This window comes from Equus caballus, chromosome X (genome assembly GCF_041296265.1).
Source record: "Equus caballus isolate H_3958 breed thoroughbred chromosome X, TB-T2T, whole genome shotgun sequence".
Taxonomy (NCBI): domain Eukaryota; kingdom Metazoa; phylum Chordata; class Mammalia; order Perissodactyla; family Equidae; genus Equus; species Equus caballus.
Genome location: NC_091715.1, coordinates 113058248 through 113076385, shown reverse-complemented (window position 1 = coordinate 113076385; position 18138 = coordinate 113058248). Strand labels below are relative to the sequence as shown.

Here is an 18138-nt window from a genome sequence, read left to right as displayed (position 1 = left end):
AGTGGCCCTGGCGCCCGTTCCCCCCTGGCTGTCTAGGTCTCGACCCCATGCTTGCCTCTCGGCAGCTGGGGCCGGGCCACCGGCTCTGAAGGCTCTGCCTAAAGCTCACCACTGTCTGGTTGAGAGAGGCCGCCCGGCCAACGCAACCCCCACGGGGCTTGGTGCTCAGGCCAGGGAGCAGGTGCCTGATCCTGGGCACCAGGCCGGCCCTTCCTGCTAGACCCTGACTGTCCCCATAGCTCGCTTCTGGAAGAAGAGCCTCCGGGTTGGCTCCTTCGTGCCTCTGGCCAGGCTCCTACTTGCCGCGGGGGTGGGATGTTGGGGCGGGGGTGTGGAGTGTCGGGGACCTGGGAGCAAGTGTCCAGGCTCAACCCGTCCCTGCTGCGCACACAGCCCTTGCTTTCCCCACTCCCGGAAGGGTGCCGAATCCCACTCCCTGCCCCTTTCGAATTTCCCACTTGGGGAGTCGCCGGCAATGTTGCCAGGGGGTCTGCCTCGTGTGGGCCGAGCCTTTCGGGGCCGCCCTTGTTGGCCCAACCTTGGGGCCAGGTCCCGACCTACAAGGTCTGAGCGGTCCCCAGCCCCAGGTGGTCTCGGTGGAGCCCTGTGGCCCGCAGCCCAGGGACCCCGTGCGGGAAGGCCCCGGGGCCTGTCTCTGCACACAGGAGGACCCGTCCAGCGGGGAGGGAGGCCGAGGAACAGGGCGTCCCCGGGCCGCCAGGTTCCCGGGGAGAAGGGCGGAAAACAGGCCTCGGTCCCCTCTGTCCGGAGGAGGATGGCCCTGTCGAGGGACCGACGCCGAGTGGGCATGGAGCCCCTCTGATCCTTGGCACGAGAGGGGCCCGCCGGGATGCCGCGGGGCCTGGCACCCAGACTCTGTTCGGCGGGAGCCAAGGACAACGAACCCCAGCTCTGACTCTGCCCTGCGGCGAGGCGAGGCCCCAGCGTCCCTCTTCCTCGCCCGGCTCCCGTACCCCATCCCGGGGACATTCGCCCTCCTGTCTGCCAGCTGCTGCCCCTGACCGGGTGGCCGCTGCGGCCTTGCCTTTCCCCACGCCCCACCCCCACCCCCCACCCCCCACCCCCCACCGGTTTTCTTGGTGGCCGGGCCTGGGGCCTCCGACGTGGCCTGGGGTCCCGCGTTCCCCGTGTCCCTGGCCCCGCGGGCCCCCCGCGGGCCCACGTCGCTCGCGCCCGCGGAGTGGGCGACGAGCCGCGGGCCAGACGCCCCCCGGGCGCGAGCTTCCGCCCCGCGTGCTGGAACGTGAACATGGCGGCCGCCGAGGCCACGCCCCCCGCGGCCCGGGGAGCCCCCGCGCGGGCCCCGCCCCCCACGGGCCTGGCTTCCTGGGCCGGGGGCTCGTCGGTGGGCGAGCCCGGCCCCAGCGGGATGACACCCGCATCCAGCCCCGGAGTCCTCCGAGCGCCCCGAACCAGCCCGCCCTTCCTCCCATCTCGGGCCTTGCCCACGCGAGCCGCGGCCGGGGCCTTGAGGCCCGTGCTCAAAACGCTCCCGCTTGATGGCACTGTTGCTCCACGGATGCCAGCCACCCTTGGGCGCCCGGCCGCTCCCTCCGCCCTTTGCGCGTCAAAAAACGCCAGCGAAGGCCCCTAAGCCCTCCCAGCCCTCCCAGCCCTCCCAGTGGGGTTGGCCGTCCTGGGGGGATTGCGGGGGGGCGGGGGGGGGGGGCGCAGGGGGCGCCTCTCTTTCCTTTCGGGGCTTCTTGTCGGGAGGAGGATGGTACGGAGAAAGACGTCCAGAGGCCTCCATGCCGCTGTGGACCCACCTCCCCATCTCTCTGGGAGCTTTAAGGCCGCCTCTCCTGGCGGCAACGCGGACCCCGCGTCCCCTGCACACTTGCCCGTGGACATCCCTCCACGAGGGTCTTCTCGGGCAGAAGCCTAGAAATCCTAGAATCCCAGAAAACTGGATTCGTGGCCCGAGGCCCGGCACTACCCCTCTCTCTGCTCCTGGCCTCCTTGCTTCTCCCGCTCTCCTCCAGCTGCCTCAGCTGGCCTCGGGGCTCAGGAGCAGGCCCCAGAAGGAGTAGGCCGCTGAGGCAGCAGGTGGAAGCGACAGGGACCCCGGCAGGTGGCAAGACGGGCAGGCGGACTGCCCGTGCTCCCCGCAGAGCATCTCAGGCAGTCACTCTGTGTCCCTGAGCGCCCCAGGGGGTTTCTGGTGGGGAGCTGGGGAGAGGAGTCCGTGGGACAGGTGGACATCCCACAGGCAGCTGACCCCGGTGAGGCCCCCTTTGTGCGGCAGCCCCTTCTGGGAAGCTCTCCGGGAGCCTGTGTGCCTCCTCTACCCTCCCCGCCCACCGCCCCTCGTTCCTTCGTTCGTTCATTGGTTCTTAAACGCGTACACACAGGGAGGGGTGTGTCTGTGCATGGGGAGGGGTGTGTGTGTGTGTGTGTGTGTGTGGGTGGGTGGGTGGGTGTACACGCATACGTGTGTCCGTATGCACGTGCGGGTGTGCACGCGCGCCTGTGTGGGTCCGTAACACGCATGTGTATAATTTCCCTTCCCCTGCCCTTTTCCCCGGAGCCGCCTCGGGGATGCCACTGTGGATGGAAATCCCTCCCAGTCCAAGCCGAAGCCCTCAGCTTAGCGCGCTGACCGCTCCCAGGGTGCCCCTCTGCCTTCTCGCTCCCTGGCCGCCGTGGGAACCCCGTGTCCTCTGGGCTTGCGTGTGCTTCCGGGACTGAATGCAGATGAAAGCGGACAGACACGGAGGGCCCCTCGGACCCCCGAGGCTCCCAAGGGCGTAGTCACAGACCCTCTGTGGCATTTGGCTGCTCTCACAGCTCGTGTGTCCCCGGGGCTCGGCCCCTGCCTGGGGAGTAGACGCCCTGTTCCGCTCCAGCCTCTCCGTTTCTCCTCTGACAGCTCCCCGGGGTGGGTGGGGTGCCCGTGTGTCTGCCTGGGGGCAGGGGCCTGGGTCATCTCCCGTGTCCCCTCTCTTTGGACGCCAGGTAGCTCTTTTCTTTCCTCCTCTCCTCTGCTCTCCTCTCTTGGACCGAACTGGCTGTGAGGCGGCCTGCGGCGTCGTGGCTCCCCAAAAGTGCGAGCGTGCGTGACCGGGGTACGTTTGCCAGCATCCGTGTCCACCCCGAGGAGGAAAGCGGTGGGGTGCATGGGAAGTCGGGCCCGTGCGCTGGATCTGTGTGGGACCAGAGAGGAGACAGCTAGGGCCCGTGTGCCCGCGAGTCAGACGAGCTCGTGGTCAGGCTCTGTGTTTCCGTTTGCGGTGGACGACGACGTGGGCTTGCCAGGATGTCCGTCGACAGCCCGCCGGAGTCCCACACGGGTCCGGAGCCGAGGAGGAAGGCTCTGCGAGCACGAGCGCCAAGGCGCCAAGGCGCCAAGGCGCCAAGGCCGTGGTTCCCGCGCAAGACAGATGGCGGGGGAAGGCATCCTCGGGGTGCCCCCGGCACGGTTCTGGGCTCTGCGAGGGCTGCTGCTTTCTGAGTGAGATCCGCGCCATCTCCCAAAGACGAGCGGAGGCTGGTTGTGTCCACGCTAACGCTTCTCTCCGGAGCTTTGGTCGACCCGAGAGCTGGGGTGAGGGGTGACGGACAAGACGCTGGAGGTTGCCGGGGCCGGGTGTTGGCGGCCCCCTCTTAAGCGGCACCGTGGTGGGTGGTCCCACACCGAGTGAAGGGCGCTCGCTCTCTCGTTGCAGAGGAGGCCGACCGGAAGGAAAGGAAGGGCAAGGGCAAGGGCAAGGACGACGGAGACGCCGGTCACCCGCGGGCGCTGCTGTTCTGGGTGAGTGCGTGCTCTTTGTTCTCTTCCTTGGCCCTTTCCCGGACCGGTTATTCCGTCCTAGCCAAAAGGCCGTCATTCTGGTATCTCAGCAAGCCTCGAGGAGGAAAGGCTCCCAAGGTAGGCCGGTGGCACGGGGACACTGGCGTGCCCTTGCGCACTTTTCGGCCGCACTAGAAAAGGGCGTCGAGCGAGGTCCTGGTTGTGGAAGCGGCAGAAAACGTTGGCGCGGGCCAGCGCGTAGATCGTGTGTGTCTATTGCTTAAGGCGATGGATCGGTCCGTGGAACGTGAGGGCGCTGTCCTCCGGGACCAGAGAGAGTGCAGAGGGATTGGGCTCGGGCCTGGAGCATGAGCTGCACCTACACCTGGCCCTGGGCCCGGGCCCGGGCCCTACACCCGGACCTGCGCCTGGGCCTGCACCTGCACCTGCATCTGCATGAGGGCCTGGACTTGGGCCTAGCCGGGGCCTAGCGCCCGGACCCGCGCCTGCTGGGCCCTAGGCCCTGGCAAGCCCACTGCCGGTGATTTGCCCATTCCACTCCCCCCCGAGAAGCAGCAGTCCCAGCTGCACGTGGAGAAAGGTCCTTGGAGACCCTTTGGGGCGAACCCGGCCTGTAAGGCCTTTTGCCTCCTTGGCTTTGAGTGGAGCCCCTCCCGAGCTCTTCCTGCCGTCACCCCCTGATTGCTCTTGGGCCCAGCTCGCTGCTGCGAGACCCGCCCGCCACCAGCCCAGGGAGGACTTGGGAACCCGCTCTTGCTGGAATGCGGGGCAGGTGCGCGAGCTGGGGGTCGGGGGGTGGGGGGGCTTGGGGTGACGTGGGGGGGGGGTTGAGCCTCGGGGCAGCCCGCCGTGGATCTCCGTGCTCCCCAAGTCTGTCTCTTGACCAGCCGAGGAACGTGAAAGGGTGGAGTCTCCAAGACGGGTACTTCCCTTCTTCCGTGTGCGAACGTCGCACGCACGTGTGTGTGACCCGAAGCCGCAGGTGTTTTCTCTCTTCCTGTCTTCCTTTCTTCTTCCTCCCGTGTCTTCTTGAAACGATCTTGCCATGAGGAAGGACGCCTCCCGTCCTGGCTCAGCACCACTGAAGGCGTCTCCAGGCGGGCTGGCGGCCGTGCGGCGCCGTGGACTGGGGAGGGCACACGCTGGTGGGCGTTTCTTGGTCAGCGAAGGGCGGACGCAGGGTCCCCGCAGCAAGGGCAGCCAGGGTGGCTTTCCTGCGGCAACTCTGCCTTCAAGAGGAACTTTGTTGGGCAATCCCAAGAGGCCCTCGCGGTCAAATCCGGGGGAAGGCTGGGCATTGAGTCGAGTCCTCGTTCTAGGCTCTAGGTGGCCGCCCCGCCGGCTCGCGTTACCCCCCCCCCCCCGCCCCCACAAAGGAGCCTTCGGCCGGCCGTGACTCGCAACCCCCCAACTCCCTCCCCGCGGGGCATGGCTTTCCTGGACAACCAGCCAGGGACAGGGACGGGGATCCTCTCTCTCTCCCTCTCTGTGCCGCGAGGAAAAGGAGGCGATGGCACCCTCCGGTCTGATTCGTGGCTCCAGTCCCGTCGGATGGCCCGTGGCCGGTGACCAAAAGGAGGTGGTCTGTCGAGAGTCGAGGTTCCCGGAGCCCCGTGCCGCAGGAATCTGCGTGGAAACGTCCGGTCCGTGTGGAAACGTGTCCAGCTGCGTGCCTGAGCGTGCCCGGGGGGCGGTGGGCACAGGAGCATCGCCCCTGACCCGCACACCCATCTCTCCTGGAGCCTGGGTGCGCTCGACCTCCGCTCCACGCTCGGAGGCCCTTTGGGGCTTTCCTTTCTGTCCCTCGGTGAGCTGGAAAGTGTGGCCAGAGCCCGGCCGCGCCACCGTTTCAGAGCTAGAGAAAGAGAGGACCGCGCGCGCGCTCGCGCTCAGAGAACCCGCGGGGCGGGGAGGGAAGAGGACAGCATCCCGGCCCTCTGGTCTCGTCTCATCTCTTTCCTCGGCCTCGTGCCCGGACCGCTGGGCATCGGGAGTGTGTTCCTTCAGCCACTGTGAGCGGCGAGGGCGACTCTGCCCGGTTTCGGCTCTGCTCAGAGCTGACCGGCGCCGAGAGGCCACTTGGTGGCAGCGGCACGTGTCCCCGCCACGCGCCCGGGTGTCCCAGAAGGAAAGCGGAAGGCCTCTCCAGTGGCTGCCAGACGCTCCGAGGGCTGATCCCCCCGAATCCTGGGGAGCCCCCGCACAGCCGGGTGTTTCCCGTGGCCGGCCTTCCCGTGTGGGAGTTGTCGGGAGACGGACCCTGAGCCAGGCGGGAGGCCTCTGGGGCGGCGGCCGGCTGCCCTCCCGAGTGACCCGTGAGGCCGAGCGTCCGCGCCTGAACCCCGGGGGTGGGGGTGGGGGGCCGTGGGAGAGAAGAGCCAGGTCCCCTCTCTTGACTCCCCACCCCCCCGCCTCCGCCACCCACCCCCCCACCCATCCCCCACCCCCCCCCCCCCACCACCACCACTACCCGGCCAACACTGTCCCTGACCCAACGGTGCCTGTGGGCCGCGGCCCTTTGGCCTCGCGGTCAAGCTGGCCCCTCGGTGACTTGGGAGAACGTGCCCTGCCGTGGTGTGGGGGGGATGGCCTGGGTCCCGTGCCAACACTCGGCGAGTCTGCCAAGGTCTCGGGCAGACCTGGAGAGCCGAGGATACGCGGCTAGGGACCCGTTGGGGTCCGGCCGCCAGGGCGCTGCGTTGGGGTGTGGTGGCCTTGTGGTCGCGAAGGCAGGCTAAGAGGACCCGACAGAGTCCGGGGCCCTGCAGGATGGAGCGCCAGCCTTCGAGGCGGGCGCCCGCAGCCCCAAAGTGGCCAGGAGGGCCAGCCGCCTTGCCTTAGCCAGGTTGGACACGGCTCGCTGTTTTTTTTCTTCGGCAAAGGGCGGAGGGAGAGGCCCTGGCGGGTGCCGGGTTGGCATTTCTGGTGCAATGCTGCCATCAAGAGGAAAGGCTTTCGCGGTCCCGCGGACCCTGCACGGTCGCCTCCTGGGGAGGACTGAGCCAGGGAGTGAAGTCGGGGACCGGGGCCGGGGGACCCCTAGGGATTCCAAGCCGCGCCAGGCACGGCGGGGAGGGTCTCGGGCCCTGGCACCTGCAGAGAGGGGCAGCGGGACGAGGCACCGGGCCCGGGCGCCTGGCGGGCCAGGCACAGGAAGCCCAGGCTCGGCGCCCTGGTGGCCGCCATGTCTGGGCGGGACTAGCGGAAGGCGCTGCGAGGAGCCCGGGGCCCGTGGGCCTTGGGCAGTGGGCCCCTTCCCCTCGGAGCAAGATCGGGTTCGGCCTGGGCGGGCCCAGGGCCCCCGAAGGCCCTCTGGGCCACGGGGCAGCCCTGCCGACGACCACGGCGGGCGCTGGAGTCGCGTTGCCACGGGCGGCCTTAGAGGCGGGCCCAGGGCGGTTCTTCTGTGCATGCAGCTCAGAGGTGGCGGCGTGGCAGCCTGGCTACCCGGTGCGGTGCCCAGGGGGCCTGGGGCCCGGGGCCCAGCCAGGGCCCGCAGCCGCAGTTCCGAAGGGGACGGCCCTCCCCGGCACGGGGGAGCCAGGGCGGCAGGGGAAGCTAGTCGGCAGTTGGCCGTTGCCGTGCCCTCCCCGGGGGCGTCCAGGCTTCTGGCACAGGCCTGTCCCGAGGGCTCCGGCACCCATCTCCCTCCCTGAGTGGCGAGGAGGACAGAGGAGGAGCGGAGCGAGCAGAGCCCCAGCCCAGCGGATGCCCAGGCCGGGCCTTTGCCGACCCTGGCCCTCTTGGCCACCTGCCCCAAGAGGCCCTGAGCCTCCCCCGGGCCATGCGAATGAGTGGCCCTGGCGCCCGTTCCCCCCTGGCTGTCTAGGTCTCGACCCCATGCTTGCCTCTCGGCAGCTGGGGCCGGGCCACCGGCTCTGAAGGCTCTGCCTAAAGCTCACCACTGTCTGGTTGAGAGAGGCCGCCCGGCCAACGCAACCCCCACGGGGCTTGGTGCTCAGGCCAGGGAGCAGGTGCCTGATCCTGGGCACCAGGCCGGCCCTTCCTGCTAGACCCTGACTGTCCCCATAGCTCGCTTCTGGAAGAAGAGCCTCCGGGTTGGCTCCTTCGTGCCTCTGGCCAGGCTCCTACTTGCCGCGGGGGTGGGATGTTGGGGCGGGGGTGTGGAGTGTCGGGGACCTGGGAGCAAGTGTCCAGGCTCAACCCGTCCCTGCTGCGCACACAGCCCTTGCTTTCCCCACTCCCGGAAGGGTGCCGAATCCCACTCCCTGCCCCTTTCGAATTTCCCACTTGGGGAGTCGCCGGCAATGTTGCCAGGGGGTCTGCCTCGTGTGGGCCGAGCCTTTCGGGGCCGCCCTTGTTGGCCCAACCTTGGGGCCAGGTCCCGACCTACAAGGTCTGAGCGGTCCCCAGCCCCAGGTGGTCTCGGTGGAGCCCTGTGGCCCGCAGCCCAGGGACCCCGTGCGGGAAGGCCCCGGGGCCTGTCTCTGCACACAGGAGGACCCGTCCAGCGGGGAGGGAGGCCGAGGAACAGGGCGTCCCCGGGCCGCCAGGTTCCCGGGGAGAAGGGCGGAAAACAGTCCTCGGTCCCCTCTGTCCGGAGGAGGATGGCCCTGTCGAGGGACCGACGCCGAGTGGGCATGGAGCCCCTCTGATCCTTGGCACGAGAGGGGCCCGCCGGGATGCCGCGGGGCCTGGCACCCAGACTCTGTTCGGCGGGAGCCAAGGACAACGAACCCCAGCTCTGACTCTGCCCTGCGGCGAGGCGAGGCCCCAGCGTCCCTCTTCCTCGCCCGGCTCCCGTACCCCATCCCGGGGACATTCGCCCTCCTGTCTGCCAGCTGCTGCCCCTGACCGGGTGGCCGCTGCGGCCTTGCCTTTCCCCACGCCCCACCCCCACCCCCCACCCCCCACCCCCCACCGGTTTTCTTGGTGGCCGGGCCTGGGGCCTCCGACGTGGCCTGGGGTCCCGCGTTCCCCGTGTCCCTGGCCCCGCGGGCCCCCCGCGGGCCCACGTCGCTCGCGCCCGCGGAGTGGGCGACGAGCCGCGGGCCAGACGCCCCCCGGGCGCGAGCTTCCGCCCCGCGTGCTGGAACGTGAACATGGCGGCCGCCGAGGCCACGCCCCCCGCGGCCCGGGGAGCCCCCGCGCGGGCCCCGCCCCCCACGGGCCTGGCTTCCTGGGCCCGGGGCTCGTCGGTGGGCGAGCCCGGCCCCAGCGGGATGACACCCGCATCCAGCCCCGGAGTCCTCCGAGCGCCCCGAACCAGCCCGCCCTTCCTCCCATCTCGGGCCTTGCCCACGCGAGCCGCGGCCGGGGCCTTGAGGCCCGTGCTCAAAACGCTCCCGCTTGATGGCACTGTTGCTCCACGGATGCCAGCCACCCTTGGGCGCCCGGCCGCTCCCTCCGCCCTTTGCGCGTCAAAAAACGCCAGCGAAGGCCCCTAAGCCCTCCCAGCCCTCCCAGCCCTCCCAGCCCTCCCAGCCCTCCCAGTGGGGTTGGCCGTCCTGGGGGGATTGCGGGGGGGCGGGGGGGGGGCGCAGGGGGCGCCTCTCTTTCCTTTCGGGGCTTCTTGTCGGGAGGAGGATGGTACGGAGAAAGACGTCCAGAGGCCTCCATGCCGCTGTGGACCCACCTCCCCATCTCTCTGGGAGCTTTAAGGCCGCCTCTCCTGGCGGCAACGCGGACCCCGCGTCCCCTGCACACTTGCCCGTGGACATCCCTCCACGAGGGTCTTCTCGGGCAGAAGCCTAGAAATCCTAGAATCCCAGAAAACTGGATTCGTGGCCCGAGGCCCGGCACTACCCCTCTCTCTGCTCCTGGCCTCCTTGCTTCTCCCGCTCTCCTCCAGCTGCCTCAGCTGGCCTCGGGGCTCAGGAGCAGGCCCCAGAAGGAGTAGGCCGCTGAGGCAGCAGGTGGAAGCGACAGGGACCCCGGCAGGTGGCAAGACGGGCAGGCGGACTGCCCGTGCTCCCCGCAGAGCATCTCAGGCAGTCACTCTGTGTCCCTGAGCGCCCCAGGGGGTTTCTGGTGGGGAGCTGGGGAGAGGAGTCCGTGGGACAGGTGGACATCCCACAGGCAGCTGACCCCGGTGAGGCCCCCTTTGTGCGGGAGCCCCTTCTGTTTGAGCTGTCCTGGAGCCTGTCTGTCCTGTACCCTGCCCCTTCGTCTCCCCTGCCCCTACCCATTTCTTCCTTCCTTTGGTCATTCTTTCATTCTTTTTTCATTCAGTGTTAAACAGACATGGTTTTCCGTGTACACACACATTCATGTGTATGTATGTATCTGTTTGTGGGCGTGTATAGATGTATGTTCGTATACAGTTATTATTTCCCTTCCCCTGTAAACTTCCCTGGAACTGCCTTCTATATGCCATTTTGGATGGAAATTTCTCCTGATCCCAGTACTAAGCCCTCACCTTTGCATACTCAGTATTCGTTGGACAATTCCTGTGTTAGAGAAAGAGAGGAATGCATGCTCAGAGAAATCGACGACAAAGGAGACAAGCAATCGTGTCATGTTCTCTTCCCTTCTGTCGTGTCCGATCTCCTCCCAACATTTCTACAGCCTCGTGAGATCACTTGGCATCGCGACTCTGTTGCTTCAGCCAATCTGTGCTGGAAAGGCCAGTTTCCCAAGTCGCGGCCTTAGTCAGAGCAAACAGCCAGAGTGTGGCCAGTTAATGACAGCAGGGGCATGTGTCCCCACCATGCTTTTGTGTTTACCAGAAAGTAACCCATAGGCCTCTCCCCCTTTTGGCATATGCCTAACTTTGCCACATTGGAGCACCAATACCCTTATCTCAGGAAATTACATGTTGGGTAATCTGTGTTTGGCCAGAGAAGTGATATTCTGTCTCTGCTTACCCAAGAATCAAAGGAGCTGCTGCTCCTTTGATGACCTGTTTCCCTTTCTGCCAAGAAAGTAATGGGTTTTTCAAGATAGTCGTTTATATCTCACCATAGTTACAGAAGTATGGATGAGTAGCCTGATCATGGGCTTTTATCTCTTACTACGTACCCCTTCTTGTGGCCAACAGTGCATTGATCTTGTTTGGCCATGTGTCTTCAGAAGTTTTCCTGTTTGGTGGAACCCTAGTGGATTGCCATCCTGAATTCTTGGGGTCAGGATGATACCATTGGTGGTGGTGGCAGCAGGTTTTGTTTTGCTCTGTTCAGCTCCTACATGAGCTTTTAGAGTAGTACCTAGAAGTAAAAGCCTTCGGCTCAAATGGAGCTTGCCAGATAATTCCAATAGAAAATGGTCCTTGTCATTATGAGCCAATGTTCAGGGCAGGAGGAGTCCATATTGCTTGCGATGAAACTGGGTTGGTGGGATGTGGGAATGATTGGTAATCATCTGGGATATCTTTTTGTTGTGATGAAAATGTTCTAAAATTGCTAACATTGCTAATAGGTGCAGAACTCTGTGAATATACTAAAAACCATTGAAGTTTTCACTTCAAAGAAGTGAATTTTACAGAATGTTTTGCAGAGAATGCCATATTCAGATGGAGTTTTAAGAAGAAACTGCTTAAATCAACAACCACTTAGAAATCAGAAAAAGATCAGCCAACTAAACCCAAAGGTAGCAGAAACAAGAAAATAATAAAGATTAAGGCTGTGATAAATGAAATAGAGAACAAAAGAATGAAGGAAACTAAACGTTGGTTCTTTGGAAAGGTAATAAAATTGTCATATCTTTAACTAGACTGAATAGAGAAAATGTGATAAACTAAAATTAGTAATGCAAGTGAGATGTCACTCATGATCCAACAGAAATTAGAAGGGTGATACAATTATATTATGAATAATTATGCACAACAAATTATATAGTTAGGTGAAATTACCAGAAACACACAAATTACCAAAGGTAACTCAAGGCAATATAGAAAATTTAAACTGAACTATAATAAGTAAAGGAATTAAGTATGCAATCAGAATCATTTCAACAAGTGTAAACCCTGGACGACATCTCTTTCCTTGTACCAATCATTTAAAGAGGAATTAACATCAGTCCTTCTCAAATCTTCCAGAAAACAAAGGATCAGGGAATACATCTGTATTAGTTAGGGTTCTCCAGAGAAATGGAGCCATATACAGAGTGAGAGAGATTTATTTTATGGAATTGGCTCATGTGATATTGGAGGTTGAGAAGTACAAAATCTGCTTATTAGGCTGGCATGCTAGAGACCCATGAAAAAGTTCACGTTGCAACTGCAGTCAGTGTGGAGTTCGAGTTCCCCCTTCCTTGGAGGACCTCTGTCTTTTTTGTTTTAAGGCCCTGAATTGATTGGATGAAGCCCACCCACATTATAAATAGTAACCTGCTTTAATTATTGAAATGTTAATCTCATCTAAACAATACCTTCACTTCAGCATTTAGACTGGTGTTTGACCAAATATCTAGGTGGTATGGCTTAGACATGTTGACACATAAAAGTAATACAGCATCCTGTGTCATTCTTTGTGACCAGCATTACCCTGATACCAAAAGCAGGGCAACAATAACACAAGAAAACTATAGATCAATATCTTGTATGAATATACACATAAAAATCCTCAACAATATACTGGCAAACCTAATCCAACAGCATATTAAAAGATTATAGACCAGGAACAAGTGAGATTTATTCCAGGAATGCAAGGCTGGATAAACATAGGGAAATTAATCAATGTAATATACCTATAAATATAATGAAGGTGAAAAACCACATGATCATCTTAATTGATGCAGAATAACCACTTGACAAAATCCAGTACCCTTTTATGATAATGCTCAATAGAAAAGGAATAGAAAGGAACTTCTTCAACATAATAAAGGGCACATGTGAAAAACCCACAGCTAATGTCATACTCAGTGCTGAAAGACTGAAGTCTTTCCCGTTAAAATCAGGAAGAAGACAAGGATGTCAGTTATCGTCAGTTCAAGATTTTACTGGAAGTTGTAGCCATAGCAGATAGGCCAGAACATGAAATAAAAGGCATTCAAATTGGAAAATCTTTTTGCAGATGACATGATACTAATACATCTAGTATGCCAAAGAATCCTCAAAAAGATACTAGCACTAATAAACAAATGTAATAATGGTGCAGAGTAAAAGATCAACATGTAATAGTCAGTTCGGTGGGTCATAAATGCAACCACATGTATTCACTCCTGGAAGAGGGAAGTTTATACACAGACACTGGGAGAAGGCAGTGTGAAGACAGAACAGAGATATTCCATGAACCAAGGAATGCCAAAAATGCTGGAAGCTGGAAAAGGCAAGAAAGAGATTGTCCCCTAGAGCCTTCAGGGAGTGTGGCACTACCTACACTGTTATTGTGGACTTCTGCCCTCCACAACTGTGAGAGAGAAATTTCTGTTTTTTATAAACCACCCAGCTTGTGGGAATCGTTATGGCAGCCTTAGGAAACTAACACAATTATCTTTACACCACTTTAATTCTCCTTTGCCGTCTACATAAATTTGATATTGTCTATGGAGTTTCCAATTACTGAGATACTGAACTGAAAGAGAAACATAAGATGGTGAGTTCACAAAGGAAAGCAAGAGTCAGCGGTCGTATTCTGTAATATTATACCATACTTGTGCACAGCTATGCAGTTATTTGCATATTAATGACTATTGGGGGCTAGAAGGTGCCAAAAACCTCTAGTCAAAATTTTGCCTTTGACCATTTGATTCTCTTCATGGAGAATCAAGTCATGCAGTTCAAGAATCAATACATGGAGTTCAGGTTTATACATTTATTTCTTAAGTTAGAGCAGGAAGTAATCCTTGTAGGAGGTCCCCAAACAAAGGTGATAGTGGTGGATGTGGTATATCACTTAGTCGAGGTAAAGGAGTTGGAGGAGGAGAAGGACCAATTCCTGCCGGTAGAGGTGCCACTGGTAGAGCTGGTGATGGGGACGGCCCTCCACCTGCCTGTGGATGCGGTAGAGGTCCTGGAATTTATGAGCAACCTGCAAGTCCGTGCTCCTGTAATATAAATAATCCAATGTTTAAATGCTTGCAGTAGAATATGCAGCCCAGAATACATAGCAATAGGCGTTTGTAGTTTCTTATAGATTATACACTGCTTATTGATTTATCAGCATTCAGGGACTTAACAATCCATGCAAAGAACTTGTATATTTGATGAGCATTTTAAACACTGCACCATGACTACTTCTGTTAACCCTCTAATGCTAGGAGAGTTGGCATCCTTATCAAAGGCCTTGTGAAATACTACTCCAAAATAATCAAAACTTAGATTTCATGATAAACATATGCAAAGAAGAATTACTCTATATGGCTTGGGCCTGGTGGACTAGTATCAAATATGGATAGTCCAATGTCATGGTTTGATCCCTAAGGGACAAAGAGTCTGTCTTATAGCAGCACTGACGGAGCTGTTTTCCGATACCAATAATTAATAATAATATCCATTTGCATAGGAATAATGCTTATCAAAATTTTATCCTTATTTTTGATCCTCTTTATAACCCTGTAATGTAGGTAAGTAGTTTCATCTCACTACTTATAGAAGAAGAAACAAACTCCAAAAGTTTAAGTGACTGATCAAATGTCACCTAGTTCATTTGAAGCATGATTAGGATTTGAATGCAGTTCTTCTCACACCTAATTCAGTTCCCTTTCTGATGTAGCAGACTAACTCCTCATAAATGTATGCCATGTATCATGAGCTGACAACAGAACTGTGGGGAAAGCTCCATTGGGGGCTAACAAAGGGGAGAGAGCCTGGCTTAGTTCTGAGATGTGAAAATGGGACGATTTAAAAAATGAAAGCATTATTGAAAGGAAATCATCCAATATTACAGATATAGTGAGGCAGAATGAAGCTAGGGATAGGCCACCAGATTGGGTCACTTATAGTTCACTATTGACGGTTTTTTTTCTTGGTGAGGAAGATTGGCCCTGAGCTAACATCTGTTGCCAATCTTCTTCTTTTTGCTTGAGGAAGATTGTCACTGAGCTAACATCTGTGCCAATCTTCCTCTATTTTATATGTGGGATGCCGCCACAGCATGGCTTGATGAGTGATGTGTAGGTCTGCACCCAGGATCTGAACCCAGGAACCCTGGGCTGCCAAAGCAGAACAAGCAAACCCAACCACTACGCCACCGGGCCTGCCCCTCACTATTGACTTTTAACATAACTTTTTAGTAGAATGGTGGATACAGACCAATTTAAGAAACAAACACTTAGTGAGCATTTACTATGTTAAAATACACTCTGCACATTCTGCACATTCCTTCCAAACATGAGTTGTCTTGAGGAGGGCACTTAATCAGTTGTAAAGGATCAAACCATCTGCTTTTTTAAGTATCCTTGGGAGCTTTTGTCAAAGAATGTAGGTGGGAATGTAAAGTTTACGGGTTTCGAAATGATGGTAGTCAAGACTGCAGAGGTATACAAAAGAAGTAATTGCTACTTTCTTCATATTCCATCAAGACAAATGTTTTGAGAAGAATACTTAATCAGTTCTAAAGTTTTTTTTTCCTGCTTTATCTCCCCAACCCCCCCCCCCCGTACATAGTTGTATATCTTAGTTGCATGTCCTTCTAGTTGTGGGATGTGGGACGCCGCCTCAACATGGCCTGACGAGCAGTGCCATGTCTGCACCCAGGATCCGAACCCTGGGCCGCCGCAGCGGAGCGCGCGAACTTAGCCACTCGGCCATGGAGCCGGCCCCAAGTTTTAAAGTTTAAAATAAAAATATTTATTAGAATATTTCAAGTGTATAATGGGATCTTTTTGTCATAGATAATGTAAGTGGGTATGTAAAGTTTCCTTTTTTCAAATGATGGTAGTCGAAATTTAAAGAGATATAAAAAGCTTTTGGAATTATTAAAATTACTGGGGATTTTTTTGAAAGGAAATGCTGTGCCCTGATTTTTTTAATCATCATGAAAATCTCAACAGTTTTGCTTCTATTACATATTCTGTCACAACATTCAGGGCAATTTAAAAAAACCAATGAGGGCGCCAGCCCCCTGGCGTAGCGGTAAAGTTCGCCCACTCTGCTTCGGTGGCCTGGGGTTTGCCAGTTTGGATCCTGGGCATGGAGCTACGCACTGCTTATCAAGCCATGCTGTGGCAGGTGTCCCACATATAAAGTAGAGGAAGTTGGGCACAGATGTTGGCTCAGGGCCAGCCTTCCTCAGCAAAAAGAGGAAGATTGGTGGCAAATGTTAGCTCAGGGCTAATCTTCCTCAAAATAACAAAAAACAAAAATCTACAAGGAGATATCATCCCACAGCCATTAGAATGGCCATTGTCAAAAAAAGAAAAACCCAATGAGTTTTTTCTCCCACTTGAAAATAAATGATACATTATTTTGGAAAATCATATCTATAGTTATTTAAACTAAAATGTGTAATTGCCAGTAAGTCTCCTTTTGGTCACATTTTCTTCCTTTGGACAAGATAATTTTCTATCATTGACCTCACTGTGACGGGACAAAAAGAGTCTGTAGTTTGATTACCTTGGTTTGATGTTGCTGGAATTCTTTTCCAAGATCTTTGAGTTTTTATTCCTTTTGTTGCATCTTGTCTTGAGCTTACAGTCAGGTTCTGAATTCTTCATTTTTCTGCAATGATCACCACTATAAATGTACATATAATTTCAGGAAAACTTTAAATAATATTTTCTATTACATAAATGGAGCGTTTTTTGCCTGTTGAAGTCTCAGACACTCAGAAATTCGAAGAGTTCTTGATTATTTTCACGATGATTAAGTGCCCCTGTGGAAGTGTTGGGGCAGGGCTGGTGGTAGGTGAAATACGCCCCTGACCTAAGGTAAAAATCCCATTCCCACTTCTGGAAAACAAACAAATGAGAGGACCGAGTAGTTTCCCGTCATATATGATGGACACATTTATTGTTTTCCTGTTGAAAATTAAGTCTTAGACGTTAAGTAAAACCAACGAGAAAGTGAACCCTAAGAATAAACCATTAATACGAAATGCCGGTGAAGGTGCAGAGCCACAGGAGCTCTCAGTCATTGCCAGTGGAAATGCAAAATGTTCTAGCTACTCTAGAAGACAGCTTGGCACTTTTGTACAAAAGTAATCATACTCTTACCATAACATCCAGTAGTCCATGCTTGTTTGTATTTACCTGAATGAATTGAAAACATATATCTACACAGAAACCTGCACACAAATGTTCATAGCAGCTTTATTCATAACTACCAAAACTTCGAAGCAACCAAGAGGTCCTTCAATAGGTGAATGGATGAATAAACTGTGGTACATCTAGAAAATGGAATATAAATCAAATAAAAGAAATGAGCTATCAAGCTACAGAAAGACATGGAGGAACCTTAAATGCATATTGATAAGTGAGAGAAGCCACCCCGAAAAAACACATTCTGTAGGATTCCAACTCTGGGACATTCAGGAAAAGGCAAAAACTATGGAGACAGTAACGAGATCAGTGGTTCCCAGGAATTCCACACAAGGGATGGAGAGATGAATAGGTGGAGTACAGAGGATTTTTCTTCTTCTTTTTTGGTGAGGAAGATTAGCTCTGAGCTAACATCTGTGCCAGTCTTCCTCTATTTTGTATGTGGGTCACCGTCACAGCATGACTTTGATGAGTGATGTAGGTCCGTGCCTGGGATCCAAACCTATGAACCCTGGGCCATGAAGCTGCGCATGCTAAACTTAACCACTATGCCACCGGGCAGGCCCCCAGATTTTTTAGGGCAGTAAAACTCTTCTGTGTGATCCTGTAATGGTGGATACTTAGCATTATGCATCTGTCAAAACCCATAGAAGTCCAACACAAATATTGACCCCTAATGTAAACTATGGATTTTAATACCAGTTGTAACGAATGTACCACACTAATGCAAATTGTTAATAATAGGAGAAGCTGGAGGGGGATGTAGGCAAGGGATTGTATGGGAACTCTGTGCTTTCTACTTATTTTTCTGTAAACCTAAAACAACTCAGTAAAGTTTATTAATTTTTAGAAAACCTATCAAGCAGTTCAATTGTTAACTGGATAACCTTGAAAAGAGATTGCACTGATAGAATGCTCAAATGAGGGGCCTGGCTCCATGGCTGAATGGTTAAGTTCTTGTGCACCGCTTCGGCGGCCCAGGGTTTCTCAGGTTCGAATCCTGGGCGTGGACCTGGCACTGCTCATCAGGCCATGCTGAAGCAGCCTCCCACATAGCACAAGCAGTGGCACTCACAACTATGTACCGGGAGGCTTTGGGGAGAAGAAGAAGAAGAAGAAGAAAAAGATTGGCAATAGATGTTAGCGCACGTGCCAATCTTTAACAAAAAAAACTGTAGTATTTGGGAAAAAAAAAGAATGCTCAAATGAGTGTACATTAATACAAATTAGAATCTACTACAACCTTAATTGTCTAGCATCCAAAAAGA

The 18138-nt window shown here is 55.9% G+C and overlaps 1 protein-coding gene across 1 annotated transcript in view; it reads left to right on the top strand.

The window, feature by feature from the left end:
• LOC138921791 (serine/arginine repetitive matrix protein 3-like) overlaps positions 1-18138 on the top strand; it is a 111229-nt gene that overhangs the window by 82982 nt on the left and 10109 nt on the right. The window contains exon 12 of the mRNA XM_070257148.1: positions 3687-3772. Within this exon, the coding sequence (XP_070113249.1) occupies positions 3687-3772 (86 nt within the window). The remainder of the gene's footprint in view (positions 1-3686; positions 3773-18138) is intronic.